Raw genomic sequence first — 25,058 nt, 5'->3', positions numbered from 1 at the left:
ACCGAATGATACATTTGAACAGTGAGGATCTAACCCTCAACTGGTGTAAAACAGATGAAGCTCTGCTGAATTTCACCAGTTGAGGATCTGCCCTTAGGCTCTAACAATTCTTTCCAGACTAAGCAAAGAAAAGTCCTTGATGTTTCCTTCTATGCTTGTGGATTCTTGTTTACTAGAGATTGATCATAAGATAAAGAACAGCATTCATTTGAAACATCTGGAAATCCAGCTCTCCGTCGGTGGTTACACTTTTTTGGGGGGGAGGGGAGGTTAATTATTATTTTTTAGTTCAGGTGGTGGTAGCATCCAAAGGGCACAAGGCATTTTCCAACACAGAGGAAGACAATCCCTGCCCCAAGAGTATCTGAAAAGACAAAACCAGACACAGATGCAATTTGCAAAAAGGCCCAGATGGTGAGCAGCCTCTGTGTGGCCAGGCAGGGATGGAAAGACAAGCAAGAAGCTTCCCCACAATCTTTCTTGGGGCTGCTTGCAATAACAGGACACCGAAAAGTGGACAGGGATGCTTCTTGTTCCACAATTAATGGTTGGCACAAACTGCATTCCCTTATCTGTGCAAAGAACAGCATTAGGAGAGACTGGGCATCTCTCCAGTGATGCTCCACACCACACCCTATCCAAGGCTTTGGCTTAAAGGCCACCATCTATTCCATGTATTCAGGATGGCGATAAGCAAATATCTTACTAATTACACATTTGGTGGTTGTTGGGTCCCTTCTTCCCATCCCCAAACCCATCCACGCCCCTTGTCTCATCCACAGCAGCGATCTCTAGCTTCAATCTCAGTGTCCCGATGCCCCTCATTCCCAACATTCAACCACCGCTATGTAACCACCTTCTGTGGTAAGATTATCAAGGGATGCATGTTACTGTTTGGTCTATGTTGTGTGTCTATGATGTGTGGAGACAGACATCGACACAAGCTCAACTCTGCTTGTGTTGGATGTGTGACCTTAAAATGGGGACGTTGCATGTGCAGAAGTTGGAAGAGTTAAAAAAGTGACATCATATGATAATATGCAACACTAATATATCACTTATATCCTCCTCCTTTTTAAAATAATGCTCCCAAGCTGATATTCACACACATTTTGTGATAGGAAGGTCCGACGTGGAGGTCATATGGCCCATAGCAGCTTCAGCGCATGATATGACGCTGTGTGATTTATACTCTGTTACATTAAACTGCTAATGTATTCATGCATACATATCTGAATAAGACTGCAATTACTCATCATCCCTCATGAGCAGGATGGAAAAATTGCTTTTAAAAATCTGCATATACGTTCTAAGACAGTTAACATTCACTAGGGTTAATGGTCTTTTAATACTTAGGTCTAAGTCCTATACGATGTGTTATAGGTATCAGCCAGAGTAGAGGAGGTCACCACACCCATGCATCAGGTCAACATTACCCCCAAAAGATGGGTAAAGTGCCTATCGAAGCACCAGATTCACAGTATGTGTGTGGGGCAGGGAGCGGGAGGTAAGAGCTGTTGCCCAATGGTTGTGATAAAGCAAATAGAACATCTGCAGACGTGTTCAGCACTTGCTGGGCAAAGAAATATACTGTTCTTTTGGACAGCGTGCTCACTACTACACATTTACTCTACCCCACGCTGTAAGCACTGTGTGACCAGTACTGCCACACCACTCCCACTCTCTAGTGTTGCTCAGGCATGTAAAAGCAGGGCTTATACTGGTTTGGGCTTGCTTTTCCTCTCACTTACCCCAGTGTAGTAAGCCAGTGTAAACCATGGAGGTATCAGGCTCTTTTTCTCATTTGGAGTCTACCTTCACTCCTCCCTATCCCATACTTTTACTGCATGCACTTCACAGTACAGTGTAAAATCTCTAACCTTGGAAGAAACTTAAAGGAAGGAGAGGTGTGTAGGGCACAATTCTGGCCTGTTACACACCTGCATGGAACATGGGAGTGTGACAAAGGTGCAAGAAGGCTTTTCCCACCCATCCCCAAATGCAGAGGAGCAGATATAGGTCAAAAAATTGACCTAGTGGTCCATTAAATACTAGAGAGAGGTCCTAGAAAAATGTTCTCCTTGATCCTAAGGAGGTGTGGTCACTCAGAGCATTGGCCAGGTCCCCAAGTCTCTTCTGCATACACTCATACTGGCATCAAGCGCCAACGAGAAGCATGTGGCTCAGCTACTATCACTGCTCTCCCATGCCCCAGTGCAGCTCATACTGCTAAGACCAGAATTACCTCCCTTAGCAGTTGCCACCACCATAAACATAATGAATATTCTAACTGCTTTATTGAGTAGTAGCTACATTAAGCTAATTACTCAGCCAATTTTTAAATGTCACCTGAAGGACTTTATGTAAGTGATAAATGATATGAAAAACACATTTCACACTGTGAAACTCTGGATTTCAAACCTTCTGTTCAATCAATACCAGCCCAATGTCACCGAGACACATCAAGTGTATGAAATTAATGTTTAAACTAAAGTATGTAATCCACACCATTCAGAACTAACAGGTTAAAAAAAAAGAGACAACACTATAACCATCTAGTAATTAACTACCTACTGCTTGCAATTCAAAATCATGCTTGGATGAAAAACGTAGAACACTTGCCTTCAGTATGTACAGCAGAAACATAGGTCCAGTTATAGCGTTTGACAATGTCCACCATAGCTCGAGCTTGCTGTGCATCAGATGGCACGACTCTCATGAAATACTTGAACAGAGTTTTGTCACTTAGGTCCATGCTCGTGGCCGAATAAGCAATCTGAGGTATATTGAAAAGCTGCAACAAGTTCTGGACCTGGATCGCTACTGAACTAGAACCAGGTCCAATGACGCCGACAATGGGTTTCTTGGAGCGGATAGATGTTGAAGATCCATCGACACAGCGCACTATCCCCTCTTCTTCTTCGGATGAAATAAGAGAGTCCCTTATGAACTCAATGCTTTGCTCCAGAGCCACGGCAGAATGCCAACAAGAGTCCCTTATTTCACAGCCTAGCGTGATATTTGGCAACAGTGTTGGGTCCAGATTAATTCTGTCCAGGGTATGAAGCATCGCTTCCACTCTCTGTATGCCATATTGCTCCCTTACCTCTCCACATTTTCTCTCATGGACCTTGTCAACAGTTGGCTGATGGTGGACAGAAAACAAAGCTCCAATGATAATATCACCAGGCATATGTGCAACCACCCTTCTTTCATTGGACTGTGCAGAAACCAAAAACCCAAAGTTCCCACTGGCATCTTCCTTCGATAACAGGATTGCAAGGAACAGCAAAAGGACCATCTTAGGAAATAGTTTAAGCTGGTAGAGACAACATGATGGAATAAAACGGAGAGTTGTTAAAAAGTAGTTAGAGAATCTTTTGGATAAAAAGAGCAGGAAGCTGGTGGTTAACCAGGCATTTCCACCTATTCTCTAGGGAACCACCATCGTCTCCAAGGGAACAGCTAGGCAGAGCGGCACATGTGATCATAATCTTCATAACCTTTAAAAAAAAGATACGGGAAATAGCTTTAAAATCAGTTGTAAGGATGTCTATTCCCTCTGCTGTCAATGGTGATAACAACACATCACACATTTACTTTTTTCATTATCTTGCAAGCTAAAAAACCTTTTTGTGCTTTACCATTTCATTATGCTGGGTCAGGTCCTCAGCTGGTGTAAATCAACAGAGCTCTACTGAAGCCAGACCGTTTAAAAGGGATACACAAAAAGCACTTTGAGGAGCTAATTTCTAAGGCACAAATGGCAGTTAATTCCCATTAATGGCAGTTAATTCCCACTGATGTGCCCTACTTCCCATTTGTGCCTTTTGGAAATCTCCTCCTTTACCTTTTGAACATTTGAATATTGTAATTCAGAATATACATATGATGCACAATAATATACTCTGGCCCACGTTACGCTCTCCATTACACCAGTATAAATCCAAAGGAACTCCACTACCATCAGACCTACACTGATATAAATGGGAGCAGAATCTGGCCCTTCAAATCTTTCGCAAAACTCAGCTGGTTCAAAAAAGGCTATAGATTTCCATTGACAGACAGATTTGAAAACAATCACTTTTGTTAGCAACTACTAAGTACCTCATTTTAATTAATATCCATATTATTTTTAAATACACCTCTACCCCACTATAACGCTGTCCTCAGGAGCCAAAAAATCTTACCACGTTATAGGTGAAACCGCGTTATATCGAACTTGCTTTGATCCGCCGGAGTGCGCAGCCCCCCCCCCCCCCCCGAGCACTGCTTTACCGCGTTATATCCGAATTCGTGTTATATCGGGTCACATTGGTGTCCTGAATACTCTGTATTTAGTCATAGATGTAGTAAATTAGTCCTAATATCAGACTGGCTGAAAGGCGTTTCCTTGTTTTGCATCATAGGTCAAATTCACCAGGTGTAATAAGTGCATACAATGCCACTGATTTCTGTAAGGTTGAACCCACCTATAGCAGTGATAAGTGTAACTCTTTGGAGTATAAACTGTTTATACAGATCCCCACGATAGAAAATCAACAGCGTACATGCAGTGCAGACACAGTGGTGCACAAAACATTTTATGCACTCCGCACTGCAGACTAGAAAAGAGCTGCATTTGATTTTTTTTTTATTGTTGCTTTGGTACTTATTTTTCATTTATCATCAAAGACTTCATATCCTGGTCAGCATAGCGAAGTCACAGGGACTTAAAAGCACTCAGAACCTCACAGCAGGTGCTTAGCACATTGCTGAACTCTGTTCAAAGAGGTCTCTTACATGCCCTGATCCAGCCAAGACCGTAGCACATTTTAGGCACTGTGCGTTGTCCTGTTTGTGTCAATGGGACTATTGACGGCATGTAAAGTGAAGCACATGTGGCTCTGAAGGCTCAGAGCCGGTTAGGAAAACCACATACCCAACCCCATTAATAATGAGCTAACTGTAAATTCTAGACCAGATTCTAATCTCAGTTCCATTGATACACATCCACTGAAGTGAATGGAATTAAGGACAATCGTGGATCAGACCAATAGTTGAGTCCAATCCAGTATCCTGTCTCTGACAATGGCCCATACCAGATATTACAAAAGAAGCTGCAAGAATGTGGTATTGACACTGGTGTAACTGAGATCAGAATCTAGCAAATTCCTATCTTATCACTCACAGGTATATAGTTCAAGCCTGTGCCACAATAAAGTTAAAGCTCATAACACTGAAAGCAACAAACACATATTCCAACACAAAAGACATTAATGTTTAAGGATAACCAACTTGATTTGGACATGTTATCCTCACGTCATGTTTTAAAGAAGCATTCTAAAAAACTATTTGCACAGAAGTACAGACATGCAATGTTTAGCTGAACATTTGCAAATTAATTTCTTCAAAGAGGGGTGATAATAAAATAATACAGAAAATAAATAGTCCTTGTAATTTTCAGTATTAATAGAAAGAGCTAGCAATGAAATACACCTTGCAAAACTGTTGTAAATCAGTTTAACAAGTGCTTCATAATCTGTGAAGACTTGGAATATCACTATAACAATCCTCTGCAGTGAAGCAATAAAAGTGATGCAATTCAGGTTAACTGGTCTCAATTTAATTACAGAACATTGCTACTACTTATCTTAGATCCTCCAACTGTTTATTGTGTGCCTCTGAAGACAATTCAGTATCAGTTGTAAACTGTTTTATGGATGACAGATCACTCCAGGGTACTTTTGTAAATTATCAGGACAGATTAAAATCTTACACCATAAATTAATTGAACTTATTATAACGTTTAACATGTCTATTTCCCCCTTTATTCCACTGCAAGCCCCATTATTCAAATCAGCTGAAGTTTGTAAACTGTGTTCAGCTCCTCGGGTAGCAAAGCATTATTGTTAAACGGCCAAATTCTGGCCCTGGCTCAGAGCAAGGCGGGAAGTGCAATTATAAAGTGCTGCTCACCTCCTGGCTCTCTGGGTAGCTGCGTACTTAGCAAACAGAGCCAGTCTGAGTATTTTTGGATGAGCTTGTTTAACAATGATTCTCCACCAAATGTATCAAATTCCTGTGTACCATTATCACACCAGGGCCAGCCCAATGCAGCCAGGCAGGTTAGTGACATGATTCTTTACATTTCCAGCTTCAGGTAACCAACTCAATTTGCATACTATGCATGTGAAGGGGGTGTCAGGTTGGTAATGTTTGCCTTCCCGGGCCCCAGAGTGCAGAAAGTAGAGTCCAGCCATCTGTTCCTCTCAACCCCAGTTTACATGTATTTATACTGGTGTTCATTTGCAAAATTATCTCTGCAAGGTAGAGAGCTAGAAAACAAAAGCTGAGGTTCTCCTTTACATTTCCAGTTCACCAAAATCAAGGGGGCCCCCGGCTGAGGGCTCCATAGGACCCAAAGGCCAACTCTGAGAGCCCTCAAACTCTTTCACTCCTCAGAGCCAGGGCCAGAGAGCCAGATTCTGATCTTAGTTACATCAGAGTTGACAGTTATTTCAGTTACACCAGCGTTGCTAAGTGACAGAGTAAATTTACTTGGGAACTTACCCATCTCACTAAGAGAGCCAGCAGAGTCACTTGGGATGTACATAGGACAATGATCTAAAGCCCACTGAAGTCAGTGGAGAGACTCCCACTGTCTTCCATGGACTTTAAACCAGCCAGTGAAATTACATGGATTTTACACTGGCATCATTAAGTGCACCAGTGGAGTTATTTAGAATTGACACCAGCGTTAGAGAGAGATCATCTGTCTTTGCAGGCAGGGCACTGAGGGATGTCATCAGGGTCAGCATGGTGAACATCCCAACTTGGCTAAAAAGTTCTCCTCAGCTAAAAGATAGTTGAGCAGAGATTCAATGGGCTGAGCATCCCGCTGGCATTTCCTGGGAGACGTCTCTAATATAAAATCGAGCAGGGGACCCATCAGAGTGTCCAGGTTTGAAAGCAGTGAACTCTTGAAGAACATGTGCATAGTAAAGGATTGGGAACTGCTGTTAATATACCTGCACTTATTCTTCTTCAGTGATGCACATGCAATCCAACAAACAAAACACTTAGGGTATGGATCTGTTTGCCCACTAGTTTTACACTGGTACAACACCACTGACTTCAAGAGAGTCGCTCCCGATTTATTCCAACATAAGAAAGAGGGAATTACTGGTGTATGCCGGTTTTTTGGACATGGCCAGGAAAATATTGTAAAAGGCAAAAGCTATCTGCCCTCAGTATAACAGTGAATATAGTCTATGCTGTGCACTGGAATCTGCAACCACTAAAATATATGGTGGAAACAGAACACCTGCTGTCTTGTCAGGAATGAGAAACATTTTGCATGAGCGCTTCAGTTGGTGTAAACTGGTATCGCTCCATTGAAGTTAATAGAGCTACCCCAATTTACTCCAGCTGCGTATCTGATGGAGCACGCAGCACTCTGTATTGCCTCCCTTCTCCTTTGACATGTACCCTGCCCAAACCCTCTAGAGAGGTTGGGAGACAGGAATGTGGCCATTATGACATTCTAGGACTCCCTTGTGTCAGAAGGAGTCCTCAGATATCCTTATAGGGCAATATTCCAGCTGTTTTGTGCTAAGGACAGAGCCTAAAAGCACAGTAAATTAACATCTCCAGCACTGTGTGTGTAATACTGCATCATTCTAAAATTATTTACTTGAACGTGAAATACTAAACTATCTGAAATTATAATTGGTGGAGAAAAAAAATAACAACAATAAAGTGACTTTGCACTGTACTTCCATTCATTTAATCCTGATTCCTCACAAGCCACCAGGAGTCTTGAACATTTGCTCTTTCTTCACAACATGAATGGTTGGGAGTTTATTTGGTGGGGCATCTCTGACTTCCTTTGCTTTATGCACCAGCAAATGTAACTTTGCTTGAGTCTTTACAATGTAAAACATTTCCTATACAAATAGCTCACATTATAGCAGAGCCCACTAACGATGGTAGAGTTAACAGCCTGCCTGCTTTTCTGTTATACTCCTCTGTTATATGGGGTTGTAGTTCACCATTACTCGTGTATAATCTCAGTTAGGGACTTTTTTAAAAATTGTTTGGGGGGAAACTGATTTGGTCCATTTTACATTAGGAAAACAAGAAAATCATTTTACTCCTAGACAGTTTCTCTATAGCCCTGTAACCTTACAGACAACGATGCCTATTAGTTTCGTAATGTCCTAAGTGCCTTTGAATAATTTTTTAACATTTTTAAATGCCTAAGTTATGTATGACAGAAAATCAGTCTACTGTGTATGGGCTTGATCCTGCAAGGTGATGAAGGCTCTGGGTCTAATCCAGCAAAGCACCTAAGAACATGCTCAACTTTAAGAACAGGAGGAATCCCTTTGATTCAATTGGGTACCTACCTAAATTTTCCTGGATTGGGGCCAGAATGCAGAGCACCTGGCGGGATCAAGACACATACACAATGACAAATTTCACTCAATATGTAGAAATACTCTTCATGCACGGATCTGCAGATTAAATGCTTCCTAGGCATACATATACACCAAACATAACTGCTTCACTGTCACCCAATTGTTAAAACAGTGCTTTTTCTAGCCTAAATATCTCAAGGGATGGGGGTTTCCACCACTTCCCTTTGGAGAAGTGATACCATGGTCTAATAGATCTCACCAACGGGGAGTTTCACCTGATAGTCAAACTAAATTTTCCTTCCCTTTTACATGCAGCAGCTGCTAAGAGCTGTATCCTCAGTCCAGTCAATTCTCCCCAAGCATTAGAAGGAGCTGTCTGTGGTCCTTAACAGACTCCTAACAGTTGGACACCTCCCGAGACAGATACTCAGCTGCCAGGCACCAAGCTAGGGATTTCAAGAGACAAGTTAAGGACTGGGGAAATGGGGCGGGGAACCTGTATTGGTAACAATTCTGCCAAACTGGGCTACAGGTTTTGAATTATACACACACATAAACAGGGGGTTATAAAGTATAGGGCAGTCTTACCTACAGGTGTAGCCAGCTATAATATACGCCTATACACACGCATTTATGTATTGGTTCTTAGATCTAGCTAGATCTCTCTCACTATCTGGCCTCGTCACGGTAGTATCTGAGCGGCGCGCAATCAGCAGTGGATTTTGGTAACAGCAGCGGTATCATCCCCAATTATTCGCTGGGGGTTTGAGAGCAGGTTGTGTGACTTGTCCCAAGGTCATACAGGAGGTCTGGGGCTCAGCTGAGCACTGAGCCGCTCTCTCTGGAGAGCAAGTCCATTGCCTTTTCCACTACACCGCCCCTCCTGCCCAGGGAAGAAACGCCACCCCTGCCGAGCGGAGCACCCAGGTCATTTAAAACTAGGGAAAGCCAGGTATTGAGAGGTTCCTTGTCCACCTAATCGTGGAGGAAGGTCTCGCTTGCAAAGCCGCAAGGTAACTAATTGGCTGGTCCCACCGCCCATTCCCCACCCCGCGTGCAGAACCCCACAGCCCATGCTGCCCGCAGAGCCATGTCACTACGAAAGCTTCCCAAGCAGACATACCTACAGTACAGCCAGGCCATGTGTAGGAGAAGCGCGCTGCATGGCGCTGCTCCGCTTCCTACCCCGCTCACGTGCAGTCTTGTCTTGCTTAGAAGCCATGCGATCACGGCACGGAACAATAGGGGGAAAGGGAGGGAGATCTCCTGCTGGATACGGAATTCCTTTAGCTGCAACGGGACCGATACACCCCCCCACACCCCGGCCGAATTACCTTGTGGATGGCAGCATTCGCCACTTGCGATGGGGTGTCAATAGTCAAGACGCGCAGGCAAGGTGCCCCCTGCAATTGTTAACACGGCCATAGATAGCAAATCCTATCGCAGACCTTTGGGGGCTTAAAAATCCTCAGGTCTCTTTGGAGAGGTCACCATCCGGCAGCAGCGCCTTTGGCCCCACTTGGCTAGCACTGTCACTCCTCCAGCTGCCAGCACATCCTGTTGTCTCCCGATCCCACACAGACTCTGAGGACCGAGTATTTCCTCCCCCTCATGCCATGCAACACGCTGCTCCCTCACTGCTCACCCAGCATTGCCACTGCCTCGTTTGCAAGAGACGTCAGTGGTTTCTCTGGATCAAAAGCAGCTGGATCTTTGCTCTCTGCTCACCAGAACCTCTCGCTGCCCAAACCTAGCAGGACAGAGCCTCCTATCCCCTCCCCAGCAGCACATACAGACTCCCAGCGTCTCTGGCTTGATAACCGGTTGGTTTTTGAATCCTTCCCCCTGATCTGAGTCCTTTTGCATTTCGCACTGCAGGGAAGTTGCTTCAGGTGTATGAAGGTTTTAAAGGCTCCCCACTCAATGTATTCCAGCTCCCCCCTCCCGCTTCCCAACAGGGCTAATTCGGTGCCATGCATGATACCGGGGATGACCCAAAGCCATGAATCATGTATCTCTAGAACCTTCTTCCTGAGAGCAAGTAGCACCTTAAGCTTTAGATATAAACATAGACCCCCCCCCCCACACACTGTACACAGTGTTTTCTCCGCAGAAATAGCTCCAGAGACGAGTTTGCCCCTATTGTTTCGGCTGGCAGATACCTTATTTCTCCACAAAGTTTTACCTCCCCCTACAGAGACCGCTGCAGAGTGGAGATTGGTTTCCGGTCAATTTCTTTCTTGTCCTTTCTGGTTTAATCACACGGAGTCCACACCTGAGACCCTACCGCGTGTGCGGACGAGGCATGGGATGGGGGTGGGGGTTGAAATTTACATGCTGAGAGATTAGCATGGTCTTCATCGCAACTTTTTAGTGCCACCAAGTGGCACAGATCCCTCTAGGAGCCCAAGCAGCGAGACCGCCCTTGGCTCTGCCTGATGCTTATTTGAGAGGAGAACAACATATATATTACAACCAGATTCCCCCCCCCCCCCCCCCCCGTGGTGGTACCCCACCATTGTACGCCGCTGGGTTAGACAAGGCCTCCCCGGTGAAATGGGGGCAATACCACTTCGACAGCAGCCCAGTGTGACAAAGCCAGACACAGCCAGGCGAGAAGCAGTGCACCGGCCAAGGGCGAATTCAGAGCTGCCAACTCTGATGCCAGGATCCGTGCCAGCTGCAGTCTCCTCAGTTCCCCTCTTCTCCCTCCTTTATCCCACCCTCGCCTTTCCCGAGAACAGGTATCCCCTCCCCCTCCTACTGCCTTCAGTATCACCCCCCCACACACACCTTCCCCGCATGACCCCTGAAACCCGCCCCACTCCCTAGCGGCGCTGGAGACGTACAGCCTTTCATCTCCTGCTGCGTGCCCTGGTACCGCTCCCCTCTGCCCCTCGCCGCCCCGCTCTCAGCGCCCTCCGTCCCACGCCTCCCTTTATTGATCCCGCATGCTCCGCAGACACATTACCTGCGTCCCCTCCTCCTTCACTCCGCGGCTCTCATCAGCGTCCTCTGCTCCCTCTCCTTCGCTCTGTCAGTGTCCCCTGCACCTCTGCGACTCCGCAGACCCCATCGCATACCCCCGGGCCCTGCACCACACACGCACTCCTTTCCAATTCTGCTGTCTTCGTCTATCCTTTTCCGTCCCCGGCTTCCCTGCAGTCCGACCCTTAGCCCGACACACACACGCACAAACACGCTCACCCCCAACAAATTCCCCTCCTCACCCATCCAGCTGCACCTTCGTGCAACAGTTCGCCTGGGAACACGAGCCCGACAGCGGGTGTGTGGTTACGGGGAAGGGGGGGGGGGGCTGAGTCTCTACAAACTCAACACCTCCCAGAGCGCTGCGGCAGCAGCAACAACAACAGGGGGAGGGGGGAGATCTCCTCTTTATTCCAGGCTATTATGTAAAAATGTCATTTAAGTAATAGCTGATCTGGACTTTAGAGGCTGCTGCTGGGGCTGACTATTTACCAGGACGTCGTTGCAGAGAAGGATTAGCTAGTGCATCCATTTTATAGCATTAACATACTTTTGCTGCCGTTCCCGCTGCTCCACAGCCTGGGTTTGTGCCATTCCCGGCTCTTTCCACTCGTTGGATTGGTTTTGTTTTTGTTTTTGTTTTCCCTTCAAACATTATTCTCTGCGAACACGAGGTGACCCAGATCCCGAACACCAACTGATCTGCACCAGCCAAGCGGGCTGGGGATGCTGGTCTATTGCACGGACACTACCTCTGATCTGCGCCCGAACCCCGAGCACACCTGTCCGGCCAGGGGCTACTTTCTCAAACTTGCTCTAGGGGGAGAGGAGGGCATGGGGGGGGGGGAATTGGTACTGGAGCCCAGACCCCCCTCCCCCCCCAAACACACCCCATAGCTCCTTGATAGGAGGACAACACCCCGGCCCGATGATCCAGCCTTCAGGACACCAAAGACAGGAGATGGCTCAGGAAGGTGAGTGCTTACCAGGACTCCTCCAGTTAGTCCCAGCCCACTGGCTGCCCCTGGGAGACGGCACCGGCTTCACATTCTTCCAAAGCTCTCGCCGGCTCCTTGCAGCAGCGAACGCACCGGCAGCGGCAGCAGCCAGTTCCCTAATGCAGAAGACACCGCGCGCCTGTGTGTGTGTGTGTGTCCTAGCACGTGTTTCCTCCAGCCTGCTCCGGAGCGCAACTGGAAGGAAGGCGGCTGCCAGCCACACTGTTCACACCTGCTCTGGAGGTGTCAGGACTAGCCGGGCCCACAGGGCTGGCACAACGGCGCCCCCTCGCGGGGCACGTGCCTCCCAGCTTTTGCCCCCGCCCTCCCTACTTGCGTGGGGCCAGCGGGGAGGGACATCATCCTATTCTCCCCTCCCCCCTTGTCTTTGACACCAGCCGGCGCGATTTGATTTGTGAAATTCCTAGAAGGTCTGGAACCTGCAGCCACCGATGAACAGGGTGGCTAATATATTTAGCAAAACCAGACATGGAGAGAGAGGGGGAAGGGGGGTGGGGAATAGGGACAGATAGGGATCAAGGTGAGGGAAAACGAATTTCCTGTCTGGAACTGGGAAGTTATCCGGTGCCTGGGTGTCTTCCAATAAGGATTTTGGGGAGGGGGGCTTAATGGAGGGATTTTCCTGGTTCCACTGAGCTACTGACTACAGACTAATCACTGACTACCTTTCTCTCCCTACCCACTTCCCAAATACTGTTCTTACACTACATTTATACAGTATAAATATAAACAAGCAAGAACAGAATGCATCCTACCACCAAATGAGACCTAGGCATCTGGATTTCATTCTATTAATCTAGACGATAATGTAGGATACACAGTATATTATATATAACATACATATATTATAGATACACTTAAACACATATGCTTAATTTGTGCCAAGTACACACACATCTATAGTACTATATTCTTATTACTATTATCATTACGCGGGTGTGTCATTCCATGTCAGATTCCCTTGCCTGAGTTCAGCATGCCAGATGCTTGTAGCAGCTGGATCAAAGATTAAAACCTAGCTGAATAAAATGGATGGGGGTGGCCTTAGCACTTGTATTGGCTATGCATGCTATTAACCATCTGATAAAGCTCCCAATAAAACTGGCTTGGTGGCTTTGCAAACAAAACCAAAATATGCTGTATTTAAATTTGCTCCACCTTCTGGATTCTACAAGTGGGCTACTCATTTCTCTGTTGGCACATATTCTTATACAGAATTGTCCTGTGTATGTTCCAGATTCTGTATATGTTTTAACAATATACAGTGGAAGTCATCTCCCTGCAAGCATGTAGTAATACTATCTATAAAGTGATAGTGAATGAATGAAAATTTAAACACATGCACAATGTATGTATATATAGAAGCATATAGGACAATTCATATTCTAGTAGCACCAACCAAGATCAGGGCCTCATTGTGCTAGGCACTGTACAAACACAGAGTAAGAGGGAGTCCCTGTTCTGAAGAGCTCACCATTCAAATAGACAAAGGATGGGACAGGAAATGGAGGCATTGAGTTGCACCAGGTTACACAGGCAGAACCAGTAACACAAACCGGGGCTTTCAAGTTGCAGGCCAGTGTCCTGTCTCCTGGAGCCCAATATCTCTCTGGAGCTACACTGGAGCCGGGAGTGCAGCTTCCAGCCCAGGCAGACAGACTCACTAGCTCGTACGCTACACATAGCCGTGTGGATGTTGTGGCAGGAGGGGTGGTACTAGCCACCCAAATAAAAGCTTGTCTGATGCTCAGTATTTCTATTTGGGTAGCTGGCCCATGCTGCAACCTCCACACTGCTATTTTTAGTGTTCTAGCTGGAGCAGAGCTAGAGCTTGTCTGTCTGCTCGGCTGTAGGCATGGCCCCCCCACCTACCAGAGGGTAGACAAACCCTCTAAGGCCAACATTTCTAGGGCCAACATTTTAGAAGTGGTCTCTCACTTTTGGTCCCTCCATTTCTGGATGCCCAACTAGAGATACTCAAAATTAAATAGGCCCTTTGAAACATTGCAAGATGACTTTTAGGTATTTTTTCCCCCACACCAGAGAAGTAGTTTGTGGAGGGAGAGTACAGAGAAGATGCCCTGGGGTATGGCCACAGGTGAACTTATGAAGAGTCATTTTAGGAAAGTGAATGATGTAGAAACCAGTTTGCAGGGACTCTAATTAAAGAAGGATCAAGCTCATTGTAGGGTGTGTGTGTTTTTTTTCCAGGCACCCTCCTTTACCCTGATTCCAACTTTTGTCTTCCTAGAGAGCCACTTTCACTTCCCCGAGTGGTGTTAATGAGCTGCACCTGCCACAGAGTTAGCAGAAACTCTGCAGCATTCTCCCAGGTTCTACATCATGCTAATAGGGGTGTTCAGGGCTACTGGGACCTCCAATGTAGGGTGTTTTGCTTTCCTTAGAGTTTCTAAATAAATATGATTTATTATTATTATTATTATTATTGGTAAGTAAACTATTTTTTCATTTGAATTTTTCAAATTTTTCAAATGTTGACAAAATCGGATAAACATTTGTATATTTTCATGACTTTTCTTGTTTTTCCACTAGCACTAAATATTACTATTATACACATGCATGTATCCATCCACATTTATGTTTATTTTCGACCACCGTTCATCCAAAGAAGCCAAAGCACTGTTTACAATTTACATACAAGCATCACTTCTCCAATTAAATACAACTCAGAATGAGGATTAGCCACGGAAAGTTTTGGTTATAGGCACCACAGCAAATCTCTACATTTAGGAATTTGCCTAGAGCACACAGGACCTCAGTTTAAAGGTATCACACACAGTAAAATGCGTGAAATTCACTTGTGGATCTCAGATGGAAGACGGGCTAAGCTCCTGGGTTTCCAGGAAGTTTCAAGCTTTGTGATTAGATGGCTAACGCCGTTCTCTCTGACCCAGAAGTGTGTAACTTGGAGCTGTGATACCAATTAAAATTATGAAGCTGATTTTCCTATTTCTGCTGAAAGGTTTCAGATCCAAGCAGGGAGCTCTTAACAGTCACGGTGAAGGATGAAATGTCCTGAAGCTCCCAGCTGTGCAGCTGTAACAAATTCACATACTAGAAGCTACCATCACTTAATGATGAGGGACTAGTATAAAGTCCAGGAATTGTGGATGAAACTCTAATGCTAAGTCCCATTCTAGTTTTTTGTTGTTGTTGGTTTTTTTACTGCTACATGTGCTCCTAAGTGGCTCCCAGCATTGCCCCTTCTGATGAACAGGAGGGAGAGTTGGGGGCCCAGTTTCTCCATTGCCCCAAACTGCGTGAAGATATTTACACCAATGCAAAGTGAGAACGACTCATTACCATTCTGATTCAGTCCTGTTTTACACCCACTTTGCACTGGTGTCAATGAAACTCTGGTGCAGGGCAGAGGAGAATCTAGCCCTGGGTCTTGAGAGTAGGTTTGTTCTTCTCTGGGGCTATTGTCTTAGTGGGAGTTTTGCTCAGTCAAGAACCACTGGGGAGAGAGATTAATGGCAGAGATTCAGGATGCTGAAGTCTATTTTATTTGTAAAAGTGGCAGGGGAAAAACAGGAGTCAGTTGAGCTGCGTCCACCAGTAGTAGTTGGTACATCAGAGGAATAGGAGGAGAGAAAACAGATTACATTCACCTGTTCGTGGAGAGGCAGCTTCAGGACTATGCCCCACTTCAACCATCAGAATAGGGTGTAAGTGGGCCATGGGGGTGAACATCATCCTAAATATATCCCAAACCGTTTCTCCATGAATGAAGATGGCAAAACATCACAGCAAAGCTACAAATAAGTCATTCCATTTGCAGAATCTCAGTTGAAACGCTGATGTTTCTATCCCCTTTTGCCAGAGAACCTCTCCCTCAAACATGGTGGTCTGATCCACTCCCAAGATATTTAAATGCAACTGGACAAAGGACCAGTTTGTGGGAGGAAACAATCCTGAATTAGCAAGGACACAGACTAGATCAGTTCTTAATCTGTCAGCCCACAGCTGGCTGGTGTTCACAAGGTTCTGGATCCATTTCTTTGCTTCCAGCTCTTTCTGTAGTTGTACAGGCGCCTCATGGCAAAGAGGAGCTTGAATATTTGTAAAAGTGGCAGGGAACAAAAAGGAAGAGTCCGTTTAGCTGCCTCTGCCAGTAGCTGCTGGTATATCAGAGGAGGAGGAGAGAAAACAGGAGTCACTCTCAAGAGGCAAAGACGCTAGTAGAATAGTTAAAATACGGGAGAATTGTTAAATATTACTGTTATTTGTTTCTAGTAACATCTTCATTGTGCTATTGTACACATAAAGGAAGGCACAGTTCCTATCGTGAAGAAGGTACTATGCTTTCCTGGCATTGCTTTCCCATGTAGCAATTGCTGTAGCTGCCACAGAATTATCAAATGGATCGAGAATGAAAGTGGAGATTATTCACTAGATACTATGTCTCTTCATATGGGTTCCACTCTATGAAAAAGTCTGAGGACCCCTGAACCAAATGCGCTAATGGGGTTTTCTATCTGTAATTTCTAGTGGGATGACTTCTTAACAGTCAGCAAGCTCCTAGATTTGTGAAATGAGTTATTTCATTCAAGAGAGGAATGACACAAAAACAGGATTAATAAATGAATATACAGTTACATCTAGCTGCAGAGTTCCCATCAATATATAATTGAACAGAAAGAGGCATTAGCAGCCTATTTGCTTACACAATTGCAGCAAAGATGTATTCAGGACAAGCTTTGTATTGTTTTCTGGGAACTTTGCCTGCCCATAGATCACAAAGCTTAGTCTGCCAATCCCGGTACCTTCTCACAGTAGCTAATTTCAAATCAACTAGGTGCACGTGGGTTTCATTTGTCCTTATGATTGCCCGTGTCCACGGAGGAATTTTACAACTGGGTTGCTTCCCTTAGGAGGCTGGGTGATACCCTCAAGTCTGAAGTTGCTATGTTAATACAGAAGGGATGTCACGTAAACCATCACACCTCATTTATATTCAATGTCTCCCCAGTCTCTCTTCCAGTTTCCTCATCTAAGGCCATGGTGTACTAGGCAGTGTGCCCAGAGGTTGATGGTCTGAAACTATCTGCTACTAAAATGCTTTGCTACTCAGATACCATGGTGAGAGTAGATAACTAGATTAATAGAAAGGGGGTGTTCAGTGGGATGATGGCACCCTGGACATAAAAAAGCGCCTGTGTCTTTCAAAAGCATGGTATGTCAATTATCTTAATTGACAGCCATCTGAAGTAACCTGTTTTTCAGCAATGGTCACTAGCACTGAGCAGAAGAAATGTAAATTCTTGCTTCTCCCCTTGTGTCAAGTTAACTGCCAGGTTCAGCTTTAAGTGGCTCCAAGAGAGTTAATGTGCTATGGGAGGACTCTGAGCTATTTGTTTGTCTAACCTAATCTAGTGTAGGGATTTCTCATGTGCCTACCACCTGTCTGGCTGACAGAAATACTTACCTCTGCCTGTGCGCGCTGAGGTTCGCCATATGCTTTCTGACCTTCAGAAAGGATCTAAAAAATCCCAGTTAACTCCAAGAAGTTCTCGCAGCTAGTTACACATTTGATTAGGATGAAATGCAGAATCTAGAGAGAGAAATAGTCCTTAGAATGCTGGTTTAGAAGAGAGTTTGATGAACCTGCACTTGGATAAAATAATTTAAGCAAAACCAGGGGAACAGAAGGTAACTTTGTAATATTTTAGAACCAGAGCTGAGGGTTTTGGTTTTATTTTTTGGTTTGGTTTTTTTTTGGGGGGGGGGGGGGGAGGAGAGGTTATATAAACCACTTTTTGATTTCATATGAATTGTCTTTGTATTGAGCTTTCATCTTGGTATCAGAAAAACAAAGTCATAGAATTTAAGGCCAGAAGGGGCCACTCAATCATATGGTCTCACGCCCTGTACACCACAGGTCACAAACACCAGACCAAAGACTTGCAGCCCACAGGAGAATGGACGATTATGTGCCACACACAAAGAATAGGAGGGACTGAGGTGCACCCATGACTGAGATGCACACAATGGCAGGGAATTGATTAAGTGAGATACATCCAGATAATCCTGGCAACTGACCCACTCTCACACCCTGAAGAAGAAAGTGAAAAAAAAACCAAAGTCACTGCCAATCTGACCTGGGGGGAAATCCCAACCCCACATATGGCGATTAGTTTGACCCTGAGCTTTGAGCAAGAACCAACCAGCCATGCACCTGAGAAAGTGCTCAATGCCACCTTAGAGCTCTGGGCCACATTGTCCAATGTCCCGTCTCCAGCCATGGCCATCCCTGATGCTTCAGAGGAAGGAGATTTTTTTAAAAAAGCTCCCAGGATGCATGGTGTGGGGGAGGAAATCCCACCCTGACCCCTGCAGGCGCCGACTGAAACTCTGAAGCATAAGCTTTTATGAACATAAGACATAAACTAGATGTTGATCCCTGCCCCATACCATCACCAAGCAACCCCATCATACAATCACACTCCTATGTTGCTCAGCTCTCTCTGAAAACCACAAGTTGTTGTTCCAAAACCTCACAGCCCTCATGGTTAGAAATCTTCTTCTGATTGCCAGCCTGAAATTTTTCATGACCAGTTTATATCCATTTGCTTTGTGATAACATTGTCCTTTAGCTTAAATAGCTCATCATCTTCTCCGGTGTTTACCCCTTGACATATTTATACAGAGCAATCATATCCCCTCTGAGCGTTTTTTTTGCTAGGCTAAGTAAGCCAAGCTCTTTCAGTCTCCTCTCAGAAGATAGACCCTCCAGTTCTCTGATCATCCTAGTAGCTCTTTTCTGCACCTGTTCCAGTGAGACTTCATTTTTCTTGAACATGTGTCACCAGAATTGTATACAGTATTCCAGCTGAGGTCTTACCAGGGCTTTGTATAATGGCATTAGTACTTTTCTATCAATTGGAAATGCTTTGCCTGACACACCTAAGGATCACATTTTCCTTTTTCACCACTACATCACATTGGTGACTCATAGTCATCCTGTCATCGACCCACACACCCAGGTCTCTCTCCTCCTCAGTGGCTTCCAACTAATGAGCTCCCAGCTTGCAGCAAAAATTCTTATTATTAGACCCTAAGTGCATGATGTTGCACTTTGGACTATTGAGTTTCACCCTATTTCTGTCACTCGGATGGGGTCATCCAGATCTTCCCGTATAATATTCTGATCCTCCTGTGTCTTGATGATGCCTCCCAACTTTGCATAATAAGCAAATTTAATTAGCACACTCCAACTTTTTGTGCCAAGGTCATTAATTAAAAATATAGAATAAGAATGGTCCCAAGACTGATCTTTGAGGAACTTCACTAGAAACCTCCTTCCATTGCAATAATTCACCCTTCAGCACAAACCGTTGCCTTCTCCCCTTTAGTCAGTTCCTTATTCACCTTACTATTCTTGTACTGATTCTTATCTTCCCTGATTTAACTAATAATTTCCTATGAGACAGCAGGTCAAATGCTTTCCTGAAATCCAAGTATATTAGATATACTGCATTTCCTTTATCTAAAAAAATTAGTTATTTTCTCAAAGCAGGAAATCAGGTTAGTCTGTGATGATCTACCTTTGGTAAACCCATGTTGCATTACATCCCCTTTATGCATTTAATTATTCTTTCTTCTAAAGCCTTGCATACTGCTATGGTCAGACTAACAGATCTGTAATTGCCTGGACCATTTTTTCTCTTTCTTAAATATAGTTACAACATTAGCTATTCTCCAGTCATAAAGTACTACCCCCGAATATATAGATTTATTAAAAATCCTAGTTACCAAACTAGCAATCTTATGTGCTATTTCTTTCAGTATTCTGGGATGGAAATTAACTAGTTCCCCACCCCCTGATTTGAGTGCATTAAGCTCTTCAAGTTTTTCTTCCACCTCAGATGTGGTAATTTCAATTTCTATGCACTCATTTTCATCAGCCTTCCTGTCTTCATGCACATGTTCTATATTATCCTTATTAAAACCAAGGCAAAGCATTCATTTCGGTTTGGGGCCATACTTAGATTATCTTTAATTTCCTTCCCATCCATGCTGCATAGTGGCCCAACCTCATCCTGATTCTCTTTTTATGTATATAGTTAAACAACCTTTGTTGTATATAGCTAAACAACAAACAATTATTTATATTAATTTCCTTGGCAAGAACTAATTCAGCTTTACTTATAGCAATTCTCACTTTATTCCTATATTTTTAACCTCTATGATGTAGCTTTCTTTGCTGATAAACTCCTTTTTCATTCCTTATAAGCTCTCTACTTATTCCTAATAACCTTTTTGAGGTGGTTATTCACCCAGCTGGGGCTGGAGCTTTCCCTCCAAGTTTTTCCCCCTTGCTTTGGATGCAAATTTCAGATAGTTTTTGGATAGTGCATTTGGAGAAATTCCAAGCCGCCTCCACATTTAAGTCCTTGAGCTCTTCAGTCAAGTTGAATTCTTTAACTAATTCCCTTAATTTCCCAAAATCTGCCCTTCTGAAATAAAAAAAAAACCATTTGATGACCCTGTTTTGATTATCTTTCCATTTTATTTAAATTCAATCAATTCGTGATCACTCAATCCAAGGATATTTCCTAAAACCAGCACTTCTATCATGTTCTCACTACTTACCAAAACCAAGTCTAAAATTGGATCACTTCTTGTTGGTTCGGTGACAATTTGATGAAGAAAACTATCATCCATTACTTTCAGGAATAACTGGGCCATGCCAGCATTAGCAGCATTTATTCTCCAATTTATATCCAGGAAGTTAAAGTCTCACATTATCACATAATACCTAACAGTATTTATCTTGCTAATAATATTAATGAGATCTCTATCCTTATCTGAGTCTGACACCTATAGCAGACCCCTACCGTTATCCTAATAGAACCTCTTTTACAAGCCTTCCCCCAAACCAATTTTGACCCAGACAGATCTGGTTTTCTCCATACTATCACTTCTTATTTCTTTACAGTTTACTACGTTGTTGATGTATAATGCTACCCCACTACCTTTACCTTTATTCTTATCTCTCGTAAACTGCACATACCCTTCCATGCCAATATTCCAATCATGACTGTTATTCCACCATGTTTCTTTAATCCCTGTAAAATGTAGTTTGACCTCCTCCACCAGTAGTTTCAGTTTCTCCATTGTATTGCCCAGACCCCTTGCATTCATGCACAAGAATTTCATTTGGTTTCCTTAGATCTCACCCAGTTTTCTATCTGGATTAGATATAGTCCTTTCACTAATTGTAACACATACCTGATCACTATTCCAATCAATATTTGTACTTTCTCCTTGCTATCCATATTCTTACTCTGCAGTAACCCATTATTCCTTACTATATCTTCATTTAGCTGATTTTCCTCTTCCTGTGTATTGAAGCCAGGCATGGAGATTACATAAGTCTCTCTCCCAACCTTTTCCCTCATCTCCTTGTTTAGAGCCCTTTTTATCAATCATGCCAGGCTTGATCCCAGAAAGTTAATACCCCACGTACTCAAGTGGTCAGTCAGTCAACAAGAATCTTCTTTCTGTGTATGCCTCCGAATGGTCGATCATCCCAAAAATCTTCCTCATAGCTCTAATCCTTGAGTCATCTGTTGATCTTTATTATCTTGTCATGCTTCACCCTCCTTCCCTAAGGACTGGAAATATTTTTCTGAGGATCACCTGAGTTTCCACTTCTTTAAGTGTCTTACCCAGCCAAGTGTGGTCTTCCTTGATCCATTCCAGTGGGAATCTAGTAGTGTCATTCATCCCAAAATGTGGCACAATCATTGGATTTTCCCCTACTCCCATCAGGATCCTTTTCAGCCTCACGGCTATCTCTCATCTCCTTTTTCCTGGCAGACAGCACATTTTTCTCTTCTCCAGTTATAGTCTGGAGACAGGCCTGTCAGTTCTCCAGAGTATGGAGTCTCTGGTCATATAGACCTGTTTCTTCCTGATGTTGGTCTGAATCTGTCTTATGTTCTCTCTCACAGTCCCTTGTACATCATCCTCATTTTTCCTAGTCCCTGGCTAGCTCCAATATGTCTTCCTCTTTCTTCTGCAGGGGCTGGCTTCCCTTCTTTTGTTCCCCACCACCCCATCTTCTGCCTGTCTCTCCTCCTCATGCCCCAGCACAGGAAACCTGTTACTCAACTAGATTTCACCACCACTAGCTGTTCTCATTCTCTTCTATGCCCTTCTTCCCTGAATCACCCTACTCTTCTGACAGTCTGCCCTCCCGGTACTTTTGATCAACATGTATCTGCAAATCTTGAGTTATCTGCACAACCTCCTTTCCTGCATTATTCCTTCAAATTCCCATCTGAATTTCTTCCTCCCCAGCTGCATTGCTAATACTTGGATCTTCTCTGCCACGAGTTCTATCGGGTGACATTTCATGCATAAGTAGCTTCCATCAGATACACATTCCAGGATGATGTACCTCCCACATATTCTACATCCAATCATCTTCTTTGTCTCCTCTGATCCTCAAGTTACTTCTATAGTGCTGCCTCAGTAGACACCATTGTCTTCTTTTCCTAGACCCTATTTCTAGAAAAAAATACAGGGAAAGGGAATAAAATCCCTCCCCTACCCGCCCCCCCCCAAACTCCCACTTACTAACTCCCACAGAATCTCTCCTGCTAGCTGTTCTCTGTTCCAATGTTCTCTAGTGACGGGCTTTAAAGCTAGCCACACTTGGTTAGCACTGGACCCTCATTAAGGGATATCAGCAAGCACCAAATCAAGCCACACACCTGGAACAAATCACCGTACCTTCAGAACACAAAATCACCACTCTCCTCTCAGGCCAAACTCCCCCAGAAACTCCATTATTAGCTGCTAGCTATTTGCTGCAACAGAATAGCTTGCTTACGTTTTCCAGCTGATTTGTGGAGGAGGCCAAACACTAGCTGTACCTTGAAAGGGCAAAAAAGAAAGACAGTAGACATGGCAGACCTACAAACATGGCCACCGACTTCCAGGAGGTGTACCAATGTAAACACAAATTGCAGATGTGATCACACTTGGATTTTTAAAAAAATCCAAGAGCATCTCTGCTTTGTAACGTCAGTTTTCTTTGGAACATTCATGTCAGCTTGTTGCAGTAAATGGGGTAGACTGCCACAGGGACACAGCCCACAGAAGGGGTGGTGCATAGTTGCATCACACAAGAAGCATTCCCAATGAGGTAACGGAGACTCCCTGCGTCTCACCCCTTTGCGTTCAAGGGTAGTAATTTATCGCTGGCCTATGCAAGCTGTGCTGGCCCATGAATAGGAATGAAGGAGCCAAGGCTCTGCCAATCCCCACCCACCTGCAGGGATATAAGCAGGGGTTGGTGGGAAGGATTCAGACTCCCTCTTTCTCTTTTATAGATATACGTGTGATGACCAGCACCTTGGCTGACACTGAAGATTGAACCAGGAAACCTCAGCGCTAAAGAGATGAGTTTGTACGACTATAACAGAGTCATATACTCTATAGGTGGGGAACACATAAAACACACTGACCAACAGGTTACACATATAGTCTGGGTCACAAGTAAGCCCAATATATTGGATTTTTTTAAAACAAAGACAAATTATTATTATTTGAAATAGAGACAAAACAGACAGAAAATAGCAGCAACCCAAAACAGAGTTTGTACTCACCATGTTACTATGTATAAATGAATCTATGTATAAAAAGGCACCAGAAAGACAACAACCTCTCATTAAACACCAATAGTCAATTAATCACAATGGGTGCACTCATCCCATGCACTATAATTAGCTTGTCAGGACCACACTTAAGCACATTTCTCTCTTGTGTTACTTCTAGGGACCAAGACCTTCCCAATAAGGAAGCTTTAGCTATTCTGTGTATTTAGGACTAGCTGTACTTTTCCACTTTCCTGACAACTCTTTTTGGTTACAAATAAAGCAGAAGAGACCCACTTAGAAGCAGAGGGAGGTTAGGATCCTTGAGATGAAGGATATAAAAGCTTTGCTGGTAGGATAAGAGAAGAGATACAGCAAGACTTTTGGAAACATCAATCCAGAATTTCTTCACCTTTGGATATAAAAATATATTTGCAGTCTGCCTTTGAGATTGACACAGCCAACAGTTCCCCCCCCCCCCCCCGAAGAGCAAAAGGAGTCTTCTGAATTATCTGTCAGTCAGTAATACTTGTTAAAAATTGTACTGTAAAAAATGAACTAAAGGGCTAAAGCTAAAGTTTCATGTAGTTTTCATATATATACACACACACACACACACACATATATACATATACAGAGAGAGAGAGAGAGAGAGAGAGAGAGAGAGAGAGAGATTAGATTAGGTTAGATATACACATACATATATATCGCGAAGCAATGAAGTTTAGCAGGATCTCTTTGGTAATGATTTGTTTAGTGAGAAGTTCTCCAGAGAATGGATAGTGACACATCTTCTATGTCATCACATTCAAAAAGTCCTTTGCAGCAAATAAACCTGCCATGGTGTAGATCATAAGCAAATCATTCCAGCTAGAAGCAAATTATAATAATATTGTTTCTGTAATAAATGAGAAAGGCTTAAAAATCATGTGAAAAATGTCATCAATGGTACAAAACCACACAGATCTCTCAAGTAACTATGTAAATGCATTCCTATGAGATGGTACAAGAACACACCG

The 25,058-nt window shown here is 43.9% G+C and overlaps 1 protein-coding gene across 6 annotated transcripts in view; it reads right to left on the bottom strand.

The window, feature by feature from the left end:
* The window catches only part of GRM5 (glutamate metabotropic receptor 5), a 356,331-nt gene extending 343,704 nt beyond the window's left edge, over nucleotides 1-12,627 (bottom strand). For 2 of the 6 annotated variants that reach the window (XM_065581678.1, XM_065581679.1), the window contains exons 1-2: nucleotides 9,737-10,418; nucleotides 2,623-3,503 (exon numbers count right to left, since the gene is read on the bottom strand). In XM_065581678.1, coding sequence (XP_065437750.1) covers nucleotides 2,623-3,301 — 679 coding nt within the window. In that variant the 5' untranslated portion in view covers nucleotides 3,302-3,503; nucleotides 9,737-10,418. Of the gene's footprint in view, nucleotides 1-2,622; nucleotides 3,504-9,736; nucleotides 10,419-12,376 lie in introns of those variants that run through there. The other 4 variants (XM_005304067.5, XM_005304069.5, XM_005304068.5 and 1 more) reach the window with 4 other exon arrangements.
* Between the last annotated feature and the right edge of the window lie 12,431 nt (nucleotides 12,628-25,058).

The sequence above is a fragment of the Chrysemys picta genome, chromosome 1, assembly GCF_011386835.1.
Source record: "Chrysemys picta bellii isolate R12L10 chromosome 1, ASM1138683v2, whole genome shotgun sequence".
Lineage (NCBI taxonomy): Eukaryota > Metazoa > Chordata > Testudines > Emydidae > Chrysemys > Chrysemys picta.
Note: the sequence above shows the minus strand (reverse complement) of the source record. Positions and strands in the feature narration are given on the sequence as shown.